This window comes from Suricata suricatta, chromosome 1 (genome assembly GCF_006229205.1).
Source record: "Suricata suricatta isolate VVHF042 chromosome 1, meerkat_22Aug2017_6uvM2_HiC, whole genome shotgun sequence".
NCBI lineage: Eukaryota > Metazoa > Chordata > Mammalia > Carnivora > Herpestidae > Suricata > Suricata suricatta.
In genome coordinates, this window is record NC_043700.1 from 129,917,953 (window position 1) to 129,935,235 (window position 17,283).

A 17,283-nucleotide genomic window follows, 5' to 3' on the forward strand; every position below is an offset into this window, starting at 1 on the left:
CCAAGGCCTGTGGAGTCAATAATGGCACTGCGACATAGAAATATGGTCTTTAAATAACACACTTCCTAGCACGGGTGCCAGTCAGGAGGCAATATAGAGATCAACCTCAGCTCCACGGAGAGTGGGCATATAAGCCTGAATTACAAATACACACTAATGTGATTAAGACTTTCCATCAAGACTGGCAAGAAACATTAGCAAATAAAAGACTTCTTTGATAGAGAAAAATTAACGTTCCAAGGTCAAACAGTTTCTTGAGGAAAGTTCTCACCACTTCTGCCTGGTACTGGAAAGCTCCAAATCAATAAAAAGTCTGCATTTCCCCAAGTTATCGACTCTTCCTTCACAGTGCAGATTCTTCTCCTGTCACCATTTCCCATGGGTCTGTGCAGAAGAGAAAAAAGCATGGGGGATGTGTAGACGCTCGGTGGCATTTGCTGACATTGTTCCCACTTGTGTCTTGCAGCCTACTTCTGCTTCCTTCTGTCAGCTTTGGGCGTGACTGCTGGTGCCCATCGCTTGTGGAGCCACAGGTCCTACAAAGCTAAGCTGCCTCTGAGGATATTTCTGGCCGTCGCCAACTCCATGGCTTTCCAGGTGGGGAATGGAGGGTCCTCTCTGCTTTAGGGACCCAATGCAGGTGGCACTGGGGGATGGGGCACAGACCTGCTCCCTGTGGACTGGTCATTCATTCGCTTCCATTCCAGGTTCAGTGATCAGATCCCCAAGCATTCCCTTCGTCCCAAATTTCTATCTCCTTGTAGCTTTAGATATGGTAAAATGTCCCTTAGCGGTTTGGTGCCCCTAGAAATACTGAACCACATAGGAGGAAAGAGATTTTTCCACCCAAAACCCATGCCCTGAAACCCTCAACATTTGTCTGGCCCCACCCAGGACCAAGTTCTGTGCTGAGCATGCTACCTGCATATTGCATTTGACCCTCATAGTAACCCCATGACCTAGATATTATATGTGACCCCATTTTACAGACGAGGAGCTAAGGCTTAATGAGGTTAAAAAACTTGCCAAATTATATGGCTGAATGTGGTATCTCTTGGATATATACCCTGGATTGCAAATGCAGGTCTGACTCAAGCCATTCATTGCTCCTAGAAAACTTATCCCTGAGGTCACCCTATCATTTTGTGGTAGAGATCTATTGAATATAGTGCTAGAAGACAGGCTTTGAACCTTAACTCTGATGGTTGCTGGCAATCACTTACTCACCTTCAGTTTCTTCATCTATAAAAATAAGAATATGATTTCAGTCTCAAGTTGTTATGAAATCATTGAAAATTGCAGGGAACTACAAAAATGTAAGAGAGGGTCACCACTGCATTAGGATTGGGCCATATCCTTTAGGACTATTCCAGTTGTAGAACATTGCCCACCACCTTGGGTACTTTCTGAGCTGCTGGATTTTGAGTTGATTCTGGATTTCTGTCTTCCCAGCTCCTCGTCTGATCCAGGTAGGGTAGATGGGAACAGCTTGCTCTCACAGTTTCTGCCAATATATGAATGCAAATGACTCCAGGCTCCATGTGTTTTCACCCACTGGGAAGAAATGGTGATTCCCACAATGGCTTTAGGGTCCAGGGAAACAGGCAACCCTCAAACATGCAAATCCCATGGCCACCTCCACAGCAGGCCTCCCGTCCCTACAAGACAGCCTGACCCTGAGCATTTCTCCCAGTTCTCATGTCTAAGGGTTCATTTCCCTATTTTCCTCCCACAGTCTGAGCATTCATAAAGCACATAGGATATAACACAATAGATCGTAGGAACACAATTCCTATCATGGATATCTCCTGGTTATAATTCAAGCACAGTCAGGAATTAGTACCAGGGTCCTGGGGAAAAAGCTATTGTGCACAGAGGAGCCATTGGCTTGTTTTTATGTTCTTTTGTTCATGGTTGGCAATGTGAACTACACCACACTTTATTTCGACTTCAACCATCAGAGTTCAGTGTTGTGCTTTGTTTATCATAACAATGAGTTATGATAATGATAATTTAGAATCTCATTGACCTGGGCCTTAGATGCGGTTTAGGACTTAACTCGGATTATTTTCATTTGTTTTGTTTGAGCAGTTTATCATTTCTAGCCTTCGATCACACACTCGTGTAGTTACAAAGCACCTCTGCTATTAAATTTTTTTCCTACCTAAACAACCTGAAATTGAGAACATAAAATTCTTATTTCCCTTTTCCCCATGAAACTATTTATTTACAACTCTGTTTCTGATGACCTGAGTTTCCTTAGCATAACATCACATAACAGAACATCACACTGTGGTTTTAACTTTACTTTGGGGAGAAAATACATTGTAGAGGGAAGTATCCAGTCCTGGAATACATTCTTGGCTCTGCCATTTGTTAAATGTGGATCTTTTTGCAAGTCCCTCTTCCTTCGTCTGCAAAGCAAGGGAGGAGTAAATAGTATTTACCTCACAGGTTGTTGGAAGGATGAAATAATGAACATAAAGTGCCCAGCTTATAGTTGCATTCAGTGACTATTGTTTCCTCTTAATGAGAATTGGCATACTGTCTTCATTCATTCATTCATTTCTGTGTTACAATGCCTATCACATAGAAGGCACTAAATGTTAGTTTGTTAAAGAAATGAGGAATGAATAGTTTCAAGAAGTGTTTTTATAAACCATCACATTTGAATTCTGCCTACTTCTTTCAGGCTCACATTGTGGTGGATTTTGCCCCCATTCTTTTAACGAGTATTTATTCAGTATCTACTCTATGCGAGGCACTGAGCTAGGCACAGTGGGTATAATAGTAGCAAACACAGTCACAAGCCTTGCCTTCATACAGCCTTCTATCTAGTGCAATATTATAATCCCCACAATTTCCTAGTGGAAATGTCAGTACTTCATGGGTCTGGGGTTTATAACAACGTCCTAGACCTAGATGGGAGGTATCTGTAAGGTCGACATAGGGCCAGCTTCCCTACAGTGCATAACTGTGTCAGTGGGAAAGAATACGGTTGATCCAGACCGCTTAACCCCGGGAAAAGAAGAACTTAGGAAAGTAAAAATGTGCTATGATCTGTCCATGTAGGGTACAGACCTGCAACCCTGATTTAATGCAAAGTGATTGATTCAGCTTTCCTTTGATGTCCTCATGGGTTTTTGAAGATGATTTCAAAGGTTCTCTTCTGCTTTACTCCATCAGAATGGTCGTGCCTTTGGCTGTAATGGATGAGTCGTGCCATGGTTATCTGTATTTGAAGACCATGAGCAGGGCTTTTGCTAGAAGCTGCAAGCGATATCTTCAAGAACAATCTTCTTAAAATTGGGGCGTAAACATTTGAAGTTTCCTGTTCTCTTTCTTCTGTAGAGAATGTATGCACATGGGGCAGGGGTGATGGAGGGAAGGTGCTTTCATCTGAAAGATGAAGACAGGGCAGCGATGATAGACAAGGAGCTATGGTAACCCTGTCCCTTGCGTTCAGTAGAGACCCCTGAGCTCCTCTCTGGCCCATTCTTTTTCCGTATCAGTAGGATTCCAGTCAACCTGCAGTATGGGTTTGCAAATTCCTTGTAATTCTCTCCTAGTCAAATATGGACTCAGGTGAGATGTTCCTACCATCCAGTGGTACCCAAGAGTTCAGTTTTCACAAGCACTGGCCGGGACTTTGGATTTGTGCTCTCACACTTTGGGCTTAGCCAAATAGCACCTGTTAGATGCTGCAGCCTCCTCTCTGCCCACAATTACTCATCAGTTCCTAATAAAGAGGCATTGGGTTTTGAACTGGAAGGGGTTTACTCTAACTCCTCTTATTTTGCAGTAAAGGGTAAAGAGAAGAGTAGAGACACCCAGAGAATGTCAGTGACTTGTGAAAGGTCACACAGCAAGTTAGTGGGTAGACCAGAGCGAAAGCTGTCTCCTGACCCTCAGGCCAGAGATGCTTTAGGCCCACGCATGGGTGTTCTTGTGTGATGTCCAACCGTGTGGTCTGTGAACAGCTTCTAGTTGGCTCTTGTTTTTTTTATACACTGTAACACCTTGTTTTTTGATTGGCATATTTAAACTATTCACATTTAAAGCAATTACTGATACAGTTGGAGTAACATTTACCCTGTTTCTGTTTGCTATTCATTACCCTTGTTCTTGGTATCTTTTTAGTCTTCCCTGGTTTTAACTGCACATTTTACATTTCTATTTTCCTCTCCCCTTTTAGCATATCACCTATCCTTCTTTTTACAACTGTGTAGTGGTTGTTTTAGAGTGTGTAATACACAGTTAGAACTAATCCAAATCCACTTACAAATAGCATTACAGCCCTTCCCAGCAGCCTTAAAACAAAGCATTTCCAATTCCTCCTTCCTGTCCCTTATGACGTCACTCTCCTTCACCTCACTTATCCATAAGCTCTAATCACCAAATACATTGTTGCTACTATTATTTTGAACAAACTGTTATCTGTTAGATTGATTAAGGATAAGAAAAATTGAAGTTTTATTTCACTTTCATTTTTTCACTCTTCCTTTTCTATGTAGATCTGGGTTTCTAACCTATGCCATTTTCCTTCTCTCTAAAGAAATTCTTCTATCATTTCTCACAAGGCACATCTACTGATGACAAATTCCTTCAGTTTTTGTTTATCTGAGAAAGTCTTTATTTCTCCTTCACTTTTGGTGAATAACTTTGTTGGGTATAGAATTCTAAATTTCGAGGGTTTTCTTTCAACACATTAATTTATTTCACTTTCTTTTTGCTTTCATGCTTTTTGAGAGAAATTTTAATAAATAAATCTTAATAAATAGTGTACCTCTATAGGAAAGGTATTTTTCCCCTCTGGCTTCTTTCATTATTTTTTCTTTGCCTTTGATTCTCTGCAGTTTGAATATGATATATCTAAGTATAGATTTTTTTTTTTTGCTATGTATTCTGCTTAGTATTCTCTGAGCTTCCTGGATCTATGGTTTGGTGACTGTCATTAAATTTGGAAAATTTTCAGCCATCATTATTCAAATATTTCTGCTGTTCGTTCCTTCTTTCCTCTCTCTTTATTTCTTCGCCTTGTGGTATTCTAATTACACATTTGTTACACCTGTTATAGGTGTCCTATGGTTCCTAGATATTCTGGTCCATCTCGTCTTTTTGCATTTCAGCTTGGGAAGTTGCTATTTATGTCTCTTAAAGATCACTGATTCTTTCTCTAGCCATGTCCAGTCTGTTGGTGAATCCATCAAAGGCATTCTTCCTCACTTGTTGCAGTTTTTCTGACTTCCAGCATTTTTCTTTCATGCTTTCTTAGAATTTCCATCTTTCTGCTTATATTACCCATCAGTTCTTGCATGGTGTCCACCTTTTCTTTTAAAGCTCCTTGCATATTAATCATAGTTGTTTTAGATTTCCAGTCTGATAATTCCAACATCTCTGCCATATCTGAATCTAATTCTGATGCTTGCTTTTTTTCCTAGATGGATATTTTTTTTGCCTTTTAGCATACTTTATAACTTTTTAAAAATGTTTATTTATTTTTGAGAGAGAGACAGAGCATGAGCAGGGGAGGGGCAGCAAGAGAGGGAGACACAGAATCTGAAGCAGGATCCCAGCTCTGAGCTGTCAGCACAGAGCTCGATGCAGGGCTTGAACCCACAAACCGTGAGATCATGACCTGAGCCGAAGTCAGACGCTCAACCAGCAGAGCCATCCAGGTGCCCCTGTAACTTTTTGTTGAAAGCTGGACATGATATACTGGGTAAGAGGAACTGAAGAAATAGGGGTTTACTATGAAGTGTTATGTTCACCTGGCTAGGAATTGGGCTGTGTGCTTACTATGCACTATAGCTATAGCTATGGTGTCAGGGGCTAAAATTTCCTCTGGAATCCTTGTTTTTTCTCTCCTGTATTGTCTTTGGGTATTCCTAGAGATTTCTTCTTAAATGAGGCTTAAGCTCTCAGTTCTGTCACTTGAGGTCCTGTCATCATACAGGAGCATTATTAACATGGAGATGGGGCACGAGTTCTCAGTCTGTGAGCCTGAGGTGAGTATCTCCCCTCCCCAGCTCAGTGAGGCTTTGGTAAAACCCCGGTTGATTAGGATCTGATAAAATAGTTTCTTTTGAGCACAGGTCTTGGGAAGAGAACAGAGAGTTCTGTGTGTATTTCAGAATGGTTACTTTTCTCCTCTGGAGAACCCGATAGGGCTCCTGGAGGTAAAATTTATGCAGGTTGGGGCCCCCAAGTCCTGGGCCTTAGTGTTTTTAACTCTCAAGCTTGTCTACACTCAGACTTGAGCACTTCATCAATTACGGATTAAAGTGCCTGCCCGTCCTGGGACAGCTACAGACTTTTGCTCCTGGGTTTCTGCCTCTGGGAGGCAGTGATTCTCTGTAACTGCCTGTTTCTCTACTTTTTAGGGCAGCAGTTTGCCCTGTGGCCTCATTTATCGGATGGATCTAAGAAGGGTTGTTGATTTTCAGTTCATTTGGATTTTGGTGGTTGTCTCAAGGATGGGAGTGACTATTTGCAAGCTCTTTATGTGTCAGACCAGAAAGCGGAAGTTGCAGTGTGATTTGCCAATGGATCAAACTTTATCTCTAAATGTGTCAAGTAAATCACATAGTCATGGACCATAAACTTTGGCAAGGATAGAAGTCTGCAACAATAAAACAACTATCGAGTGCTACTACATACCAGCACTTCACTAAGTACTTTATATAGTCTTCTGACAATACCCCTAAAAGGTAGCTACTGTTTTTTTTCTCACTTGATAGGTGAGGAAATGGAAAGAAAAGAGCCTATGTAAGCTTTCCAAGGACGTACGGACTGAAATAACTGAAGGGGAATTTTAAGTGCAGGCAGCTCCACTCAGAGGTCCCCCTTCTCACTACAACGCTCCAGTGCCTCTCCCAGGATCAAAGTGTATATTTTTATCCTTTCATTCAGCAGTTAGATGGACTGAGCATTGTTCCTGGCACTGGAGAACACAACAGAAAGGCAGACAGGTCCCTCATAGAGAGTATATATTTCAGTGGGAAAGAGAGTAAATAAACAAGTACACAAATGAATCAAGAGAGGTATTCAGGGGGAGAAAAGAAGGCAAAGAATTTAAACACAACGATGTGACAGAGTGCCAGGGCGGTGGCTTCTTTAGAGGGGTTGGTGAGAGAAGCCCTTGCCGAGAAAGTGACATTAGAACTGAGACCTGAGGGAGACAACTGCTAGGGGAAGAGGGATCCAGACGGAAGGAGGAGCCAAAGCAAAGATGGGAACAAGAATGGTGTATGCAAGGAAGAGAAAGGTGGCCAGCGTGGCTGGTCCACGTGGGTGTGGGAGACGGTTACTGAAGAGATTATAGAGAGGGGGACAGGTGCCACATTAGTGCAGGGCTCTGTCAGGTATAGCAAGGAGGTTGGCTGCTCTAAATGCCATGGCTAGGCATTCCGGAACTTTAGGAGGGGGAGCAACATGGCTTCCTATGTTTCAGTGACATGATTAAGCCTCAGACCACAGTCATGAGACCCGGAGATGTCGTGCCAGATTCAGGATCATAGACCAGCCCCCAAGGCTGGGTCTGTGTGGATGTGCATGTGAAGGAGAGGGACTTGCATATGAGGCAGTGACTTCCCAGCAGCACCTGGTGGCAGTGGGGTAGGAGAGTAAGACATCGGAACACTTACCGCAGGCTCAAGAATCCTTACCTTACGTGGCTCTCTGGGCAGGCTCTAACTCTCTCTGCAGAGATCCTGTTTCAGTGTTGGCCACCTTTCCTAACCACACAGGTCTGCGCCTCAGACATACAGCCCTTGTTCTGCGCGTCAGAAACCGGTTCGCCTTCCTCCTTTCAGGTTGGGTGGATGTTGTTGGTCTCCTTCCAGTGTAAACGGGCAGTCGCAGAAGCCGCCCTGACGCGGATGCCGTGAGGTTTCTCGGCGTGCTCTTGGAAGATGCTCGCACCCTGTGCCTCACGTTGTCCCCACCGCTGTTGGCCCTCCTGTGCACGTGTGGAAGTCACGTCAGAAGGGCAAACAGCTTGCCGTTGAGCAAGCTCTCTGTTGGTGATGTTGGTGATTTAAAGAATCATCAGGGCATTGTTACATACTGTTCTGTAAGTCCGTCCGCATTGGCAGGGTGCTCCTACCGATGACAGGCTGGAGGCGGGAGGGGAGAGAGAGAGAAGAAACTCCTGAGGCCGCCACAGGAGGCACCGTGTTTCCTCACTCTGCTTACCTGGCAGGATTTCCTACCTGTAAAAATGGACCTTGTAAGGCAGAGGTTAAAATGGCTCCTGTCCTAAGATGCCTCACCTCCTTCCTTGTTGTGGATCTAGGCCAGTGGAAGTGGGGGTGAAGAGTGAAACCACCTCAAGGGAATGAAAAGGTGATAGCCTGGGATTCATTCCACAGATGGGAGTGCGAGCCAGAGCCTGCCTGTCACGTGGCCCTAATCCCAGATAGAGCAGCGCCCCCCCTTTCGGGTCTCGCCCTCTGTCTTCCTAAGCATTTCAAGGTGATTACATTTTTATAAAGAAAATTATGTATACTTAAAGGCACCCAGAGAGTTTTTATCTAAGGAGATTGTTGGTAAAGTAGAGTGTGTTTTTGCAAACATGTAGCTATGAGATTTTATATATTCGTTTGGCTCCACATCTATATTGGAAGAAATTAACACTTGTTAAGATGAATTCCACATGCAGGCCTGTCAATATATGATCTATTCTGAAACCTATTTTCAAGTTAAGTGTCTTATTCTGCTGTTTCTCATGAGGAAGACCTTCGGAGGAGGCACTTGGATCACGTACCTCCTTAACCAGACCCTTCCCCCCCCCCCCACTCTCTTCTTCTCTTAGAACCCACCAGAAGGTTGGAACAGAGCGGGGGAGGGGGAGGCTCAGAAGCGAAGTCTAATCCTTTATTTAACAGCTGAAGGAACTAAGGCTCAAATGTGTGCACTGATTTTTGTTTATTTCTCTACATTGTCTCAAAAACTGTGTATAGGTGTTGAAGGACGCTGCTGCGATGCAGTTCCTTGATGAGCTGTTTCTTCCCAGCCCTGGCGCCGACCTTTCGGGCTGAGCTCGCACGGAGTTGTCACTCCTTACTCTTGATTCCCACTGCTCTCCTGCCAAACACTCCACGCGTTGCTGCTTTCTAGGTTTCCCTACCCACTGACTGTTTTGCATTTCGGATGACTTCTCCCCCAGCTGCCTTCATTTACATTTTTCCTAAATCAAATCTCATTGTGATAATCTCTATTCATATTTCCAACCTCTCTAGATCCATCTGTGTTATTTCTCTATCCTCAATGTCTGTAGCACCTCCTAATTTGGTAACCACCAAAAAACGGTATCAACAAAATGTGTATGCCTTGCCTCCCCTTGCCTCCCAGTCATTAATGAAGATGCTAAACATCCATTGGGACCTTCCATTAGCCCCCTCCCCGCCCCCTTGCCGCTCATTAGATATTGAGCTGTTTCTCATCCCTTGTCCTTGTTTATCAGAGTTCAGGCTTTCAGTCATCCTGCCATAGTTCTTTCTAGCGCTAGTCAGAGCTGTTGTCCCAGCAGTGTTTCAGGGATGCTATTTTACATGCTTTATTAAGCTCCAGAGATACAATGGCTGCAAGAACCATTGAGTCAACAATTTTAATTAATAGTAAAATTTTTATACTTTTATATGTCAGAGGAAATTTCTAGCCTTGCTTTTAAAAACTCTTAGAAGACAGACACATTTGATTATCTTCATCTTCTCCAGTTGACTCCTCTGTGGCTTTTTGTATAAATCTGCTAGTTAATTCCTTTTTAATTTAAAGGTGCATAAACCTCTATGTGCTTATGAGGAATGCAAGAGATGTATAAGAAATGGCCCTTGTTATTAGGAGTTTACAATCTGATAGAGCCAGCTCCCCTTTTGTATAATAAAAGGGGACTTTTACAAGGCAGTGTGGAGTTAAATTGCTCAAAAGCTTCATACTGACTCTTAGGGCTGCAGAAATACGAATATGGGCTGGGGTACTGGGGTAAAACCTAATGAAGAAGGGGAGTTGGACCTTGAAAGATGAGAAAGATTTGCATAGACAAGGAAGAGAGGTGGGGGGAAGTAGGGGAAAGACTTGAGCACAGGCGGAGAGAGAGGAATGATGATGGCACACTGGATGGGGTCCCCGCAGAGTAGAAAATCTGATTGGAGAAGGAAACTGACCGCTGTAGCAGGCTGCAAGCCCAGCTACCCGCAGGACATCTCTCATTGGATGACTCGTAGGCCTCCCCAAACGAATGTGCCCAAAACCCAAGTCATGAATCTCCCGTCTCCCCCTCAACCACTTCTAGTTTTCCCTGCCAGAAATCATGATTTCTTCATTTTCCTCATCATCCCTTGCTGCTGTCTTTTAGCCAATCTCTTCAAGTTCCGCTTTCTAGATAATATCTTGCATCTGCACGCCTCTCATCAGTGCCCCCCTCTGGCCGAAGCCACCGCCATTTCCTGCCTCCACTACCGCAAATGCCTCATAAACTGGTCCTTCTTCTGCAACACGTGCCCCTCCCCATACTGCAGCCAGACAGAACTTATCAAAAATTAAACCATTTGCTAGCCAAAAAAAAGAATTCGTGGCTTAGCATTGCATTTGAAATGAAATCCAGCCTTGTTGTGATGGCCTCAAAGGGCCTGAGTGCTCAGGCTTTTGATCCCAATGCTCCCTTCCACGCCAAGCATGCCTCGCTACAATTCTGACTCTAAGCCCCTGAGCTGGCGTCAGATTCCACAAGGTAAAGCCTCTGCCCTCCGCGTGGCTGCCTCCACTTCAGGTGACAACTGCAAGTAGGGTTTCCCAGCCCTTGTGTCTCTCACCAGCTGGCTACAAACTCCCACAGTTCTTCAGTTCAATAATCCACCAGAACAATTGAGAACTCCGGAAAGTGTTGTACTTCTTATCACAGTTTTAATGATAAAGGATCTGATTATCTGAATAGAAAATCAAGACCATGCAATGGGAGAGACACATGGGACGAGGGCTGACGGTCCCTGGAGTAGAGCTTCTGTGCCCTCTCACAGTGGAATCAGGTGTGCTACCTTCCCCGCACATCAGTGCCTTCGTCAGTCAAGAAGCTTCTCCAACCCTGTGTCCAGAGGTTATACTGCAGTTTCATTACAGGAATGTGATGATTAAATCACTGGCCGCATGGTTGAACTCCGTCTCCAGTCCCCCTACCCTCCCAAAGTGCCAACCTCGTAGTCACCTGGTGGGTCTTTCTGGTGACCAGCATGAGCCTGAAGCTATCTGGGGGCCCACCAGAGTCACCCCATTAGCATAATAAGGAAACTTACCACTCAGGAAATTCCAAAGGTTTGTAAAGCTCTGAACCAGGAACCACAGGGGACAAACACCAGATATATTCTTCATCACACCACATACCTCTTAGGCTTCACTCTTGCCCTACCTCCTTGCACCCTGCACACCAGTCTCCTACTTCCAGGATCATTCCCAGTCCTTCCCTTCGCCCCAGACAGCTCCCTTCTCCTTCCCACTCAGTTCTTCCCAGCTTGCAGATTACCCAGTAAGAAAGTCCTTGCCTCTCTTCCGGTCCCCTCATTACTTCCTGTACATATTTGCTTCATAGCACTAATCTGATCTGAAGTGATTTTATTTATGTTGACTCCATTAATTTTGTTTGTCTCCTCCATACAATATAAACTCCTTGAGGACAGAGCCTTGATTGTCCTGTTTCTTATCTCCTAGCACATACCAACAGTCAGTAAATATTTGTCCAATTAAAGAATAAATGAAGTGGGAAAGATAAGGATGATCAGAGCAGTTGACGCTCTCTGATTGTCAGGAAGAAGAAATGTTTAGGCTTGGTGAGAAAAGGAATATGGAGAGGCTTTGGATGATAAACAAGAGGGTGATAGGTATTTGGGGAGAGTGAATATGGGGAAGAAGGTCACAGTGTACCACGTGTACTGCCCAGGGGAGAGAACCGAGGCCCTATGAGTCAGAAAGCCATTACAGGAGCCAAGCAGACTGACAAAAGCCTGAATGAAAGTGACAGGGTAGAAATGGAGTGGAAGGGAAAATATTTTTCTTTGTAGTTTTAAATCTTTATTTTGAAATAATCTCAAACTTACAAAACAATTGGAAAAATGCCATGAGGATTCCTGGATACCCTTCACCCACATTCACTAATTATTGATACTATTGCTTCATTTGCTTTATCGCTCTCTTTCTCTTTCCGTGTGTGTGTATATGCATTCTTCTGCGTTACTTTTTTTTAATCATTTGAGACTAAGTTATAAACAGCACACCTTTTAATCCCTAAATACTTCATTTATAGGAACTTCATTGTAGTTCCTAGTAGGAAAGACATTTTGTAAGAATATAGAACATGGACCAAAATCAGGGGATTTAATGTTGATAAAATGCTGTATCTATGTTCCTAGCCCAAGAACCTGTTCTGGATCCTGTATTACAATGAGTTGTGATGACCCTTTAGTCTCCTTCCATCTAGAATATTTCCTCAGTCCTTACCTTGATTTTCTGACACTGACATTTTTGAAATGCATAGACTAGCTATTTTGTAGACTGTCCCCCATTTTGGTTTGCTCATGTTTTCTCAAACCTACATTCTGTGCATCTTTGTCAGGAATGCTGCATGAATAACCCTGTGTCCTGAGCACCAAATAAGAGGTGCGTGATATACTTTGTCATCATCCCATGATAGGTAGTACGAATTTTGATCACTTAGTTAAGGTGGTGTTTACTCAATATCTTTTGCAAAATGATTATTTTTCCTTTTGTAATGAATAAGTGATTTAGCTGAGATACTATAAGCCTATGTAAATGTTTTTCCTTCATCAACCTTTTATCTGGTAGTCTCGGCATACATGGGTGATTCTTGCTGGAATCAGTTATTGCCATGGCACCTGCAAAACAGTGCTGGTCTCACTCCGTGATCTCTTCTACCTCTACATTGATCGTTTGTTTGTTTGTTTGTTTGTTTATTGGCTCATGGATGCTTGCTTATTTTATGAAATGGTTTTTAATCCATTACTGTTAGTCATCTTAATGCCCCAGATTGTTTATCAAATTATCCCAGTTTATTCAGTGGGAGGCACTACAAATGGACTTTGCTGTCTTTTTTGACACATTCCCATCATTTTTTGAGCAATTCTTGACTTTCTGGCACAACAAAACAGACCACACTCCTCTTATATTTTTCCTGCCTTAGGCATCTGCCATATCATTAAAGTCCTGACACTTTTTAATGGAAAGTGGTATTTATTTATTTTTTTAACTTACCTTTAAGTTTTTATTTTAATTCCAGTTAGATAACATGCAGTGTTATATTAGTTTCAGATATATAATATAGTGATTCAACACTTCTGTACATCACCCAGTGGTCAGCACAAATGGACTCCTTAGTTTCCATTACCTACTTAACTCATCACCCCATTTACCACCCCTTGCGAAGCGTCAGATTGTTCTCTAGAATTAAAAGTCTGTTTCTTTCTTTTATTTCATGAAAGATTTATTTTTCAAGCCTAAATTTTACATTTTTAAAATTTATAATAGTTTATTGTCAAATTGGTTTCCATACAACACCCAGTGCTTCTCCCCAAAAGTGCCTGCCTCCATGACCATCACCCGCTTCCTCCTCTCCCCCTTCCCCTTCAGTCCTCGGTTTGTTTTCAGTATTCAATAGTCTCTCATGATTTGTGTCCCTTGCTCTCCCCAACTCTCTTTCCCCCTTCCCCTCCCTATGGTCCTCTGCTAGGTTTCTCCTGTTCTCCTGTTAGACCTATGAGTGCAAACATATGGTGTCTGTCCTTCTCTGCCTGACTTATTTCGCTTAGCATGACACCGTCGAGGTCTGTCCACTTTGCTACAAATGGCCAGATTTCATTCTTTCTCATTGCCATGTAATACTCCATTGTATATATATATATACCACATCTTCTTGATCCATTCATCAGGTGATGGACATTTAGGCTCTTTCCATGATTTGAACATTGGGGTACATGTGCTCCTATGCATCAGCACTTCTGTATCCTTTGGGTAAATCCCTAGCAGTGCTATTACTGGGTCATATGGGAGTTCTATCGATAGTTTTTTGAGGAACCTCCACACTGTTTTCCAAAGTGGTTGCACCAGTTTACATTCCCACCAACGGTGTAAGAGGTGGTATTTAAAAAGCAAGATTGAGGAGCAAGGTGTGCCCTTGGCCGCTGGGCTGTCATTGTTTTTGAGGCTCTTTCTTCCCTGAAATTTTGACTCATTGAGAGAAGGAGATATAACTCAGGATACTAGAACAGTGTCACATAACTGACCAAAAATATCTCCAAAAGCCATATTGGGAAGACTCACAGGAGGCCAATTTGTCTACCAAGAAGACTGCCCAAGCCATTTTCAGAATATGCCTTAAAAAAATGTTTCTCATTGTAAGAGATTTAAACAGTGGAGTAATAAAAGAAAACATAAAACGTCCCCTTCCTTCTTTCCAATCTTTAAGTTTTGTCAGCACTTTTTGAATCATGAAAGTTGGCTTTCAACACTTATACAAACCTCCCCAGGCCGAGTGCCACATGAAGGCTGTGCAGCAGGTGGGAACTTGTGCTCTGGAAGCTACAGTTTGCCAGGTGGTATAGACTTCTGGGTTCTTCTTACAGATTGTCAGTGTTCTCTGGAGGGATATCAATGCCGACCCAATATCAACAATGGGGAAAGCACTGAGTGTTCCTCACTGTTTGAATAGTACAGTGTTGGCATCTGAACTGGAGGAGATTAAATTCAGACCCCAGAGACTGAGGTAAAGTCTATTTCAGATTAGCTTTGTGGGCCCCAAAGAGTAGAGGCAGCGGTGTGTTCTCCTCTCTGATTCCCTTGGCAGAATGACTATTTTTCCAGATAAGATGCCATTCGTTCACAAGACACACACACACTCCCTCTCTCTCTCTCTCTCTCTCTCTCTCCTCTAAAACCTGACTGTTGGACTGTTGGAGGGGACATGTTGGTCCTAGTTTGTTTTCCACTGCTGACAAGAAACAAAGATGTCTTATGAACACAGATGGAACTCCCTTTGGCTATGTGTTGAGGCCACCTGGTAAATTTCCCCTTTTGGAACTTTAAGCAGGCACACAATTGAATTAGGGGACAGAACGACCTCAGTGGTGTCTGGTCAGAAGCACACATCTGTTTGCAGCTAGGCTGGGGGAAAGCTGATCAACGCTTCTGGCTTCAGATCTGTTGACCGGCACAAGCCAAAAATACTGTTTACATTTAGCCTTCACCTAGCTAACCAGTGGAAATTATGTGGGCTTGAAAAGACAGGCTTCCCTGTTGCCACTTTAGAGGACTGGATTCAAGAACTTATTTTGAACATAAAAGGAAGTTGGAGCAAAGTAGTTCTGATAGAGCACATTGCTTTATAATCTGCTTCAGTGGAGCTTTTGAGATGGATCACCTTTGCCCAAGACCTTGATAATACTCAAAGGCTGTGCTTATGGAGAAAAATCACCCCACGATCAATTTCAATTTCCACAGTCTCAGCAGGGACCCTGTTTAGGGACGTTGTCTATGACAGAGAGTGAAGTATTAAAGGTACAAGACACAGGGTGCCCTTCAGCAAGGGCACTGTCACGCTGATGGAGGTGGGATTGGTTGATGGGTGCTAAGAAGAAAAAAGATAGTAGAAGAACGGTGTGAAGATGTGGAACTGACCTGATCACTAAACGAATCGTACTCTTAAATGGAGTTTTTCCTAACATGGAGCTAATGGCGGAAGCTGGGTTGTTTAGACTCAGGAGTATAGAAATGTTTTAAAAAATCTGTTTACCTGAGATTTACCCCTCCCCCCAAAAAACAAGAAAAGAAAAAAAAAAGACCTTGTTTATTATAAAAATTTAGAAAATGCAGGGGAAAAAATTTTTAAGTTCACCCACCATCCCATCTCCTAGACAGAACCACTCTAAAACAGGTTGACTTAACATACTTTCTTTATTTTTCTATGCACCCATTTTGGTTAAAATTGTACTTATTTTGAAAACTAATTTTCACTTAACTATTTTCCCTTTCATCACTCCATGTCAGTGTACAGTATCCTTTTTTTTTGTTAACTGGTTTTTAATTCAAAACCAACAGATGCAGGGCACCTGGGTGGTCCAGTCAGTTAAGCATCTGACTTTGGCTCAGGTCATGATCTCACGGTTCGTGGGTTCGAGCCCCACGCCAGGCTCTGTGCTGACAGCTAGCTCAGAGCCTGGAGCCTGCTTCGGATTCTGTGTCTCCCTCTCTGTCTCTGACCCTCCCCTGCTCACGCTGTCTCTCTCTCTCTCAAAACTAAATAAAAAATATTTTTAAAAAAAGAGTAAGGAAAGAAAAACCCAACAGATGCTTTTGTTGAAAATTTCAGAGTATAAGGTAAAGTATGAAAGTTTCTCCTCATCTCCTCCCTTCCAGTCTCACCCCTGAGGGAACCCTAAGATTTTCCTTCCTCTTAATAGTTATCTCCAGAAACTTTCTATGTGCACCCACACATACACACACAAGAATAGTATTCAGTTAATTAGTGTATCACAAAGTACTCAATCAAATCCCATTATGTGGAAATCCAGGGTATTTCCAGTTTTCACTTCAGTGAGCATATTTGCTGTTAAATCTCTGCACGCAACCATGATTATTTCCTTAAGATAAATTCTAGAAAACAAATTACTAGAGGTGCCTGGGTGGCTCAATTGATTAAGCATCTGACTCTTGGTTTCGGTTCAGGTCATGATCTCACGGTTTTGTGGGTTTGAGCCCCGCATCAGGCTCTGTGCTGGCAGCATGGAGCCTGTTTGGGATTCTCTTTCTCCCTCTCTGTTGGTCCCTCCCCCATTCGAGCTGTCTCCATGTCTCTCAAAAATAAATAAACTTTAAAAAAAGGGTTAGAAAACAAAATTGCTAAATTGAAAGATAGGCACAATTTTAATGCTTTTGATATGTGCAGCTCGTTTGCCCTTCACATGGCTTGTGACAGTTTGACACTCTTACCAGTAAACGACACTGAATGTTTTTAAACTTCGAAAAGCATAACACACATACAGAAAAGTGGACAAGTCATGAGTTGGACCTGCACTGTTCAATATGGTAACCATTAAACACACGTGACTACTGGGCACTTGAACTGTAGCTGGTCTGAATTGAGGTATGCTAGAAATCTAAGAAGAAATGCCCAATTTCAATGAATTGGTGCCAAAAAATAATATAAAATATCTCATCAATAATTTTATGCTAATAATATATTGAAATGATATTTTGGATGTATTAAGCAAAATATATTATTAA

At 42.7% G+C, this 17,283-nt stretch overlaps 1 protein-coding gene across 1 annotated transcript in view; it reads left to right on the forward strand.

Annotated features, from left to right (window-relative positions):
- SCD5 (stearoyl-CoA desaturase 5) overlaps window positions 1–17,283 on the forward strand; it is an 89,981-nt gene that overhangs the window by 34,660 nt on the left and 38,038 nt on the right. Inside the window, exon 6 of the mRNA XM_029951621.1 lies at window positions 467–597. Within this exon, the coding sequence (XP_029807481.1) occupies window positions 467–597 (131 nt within the window). The remainder of the gene's footprint in view (window positions 1–466; window positions 598–17,283) is intronic.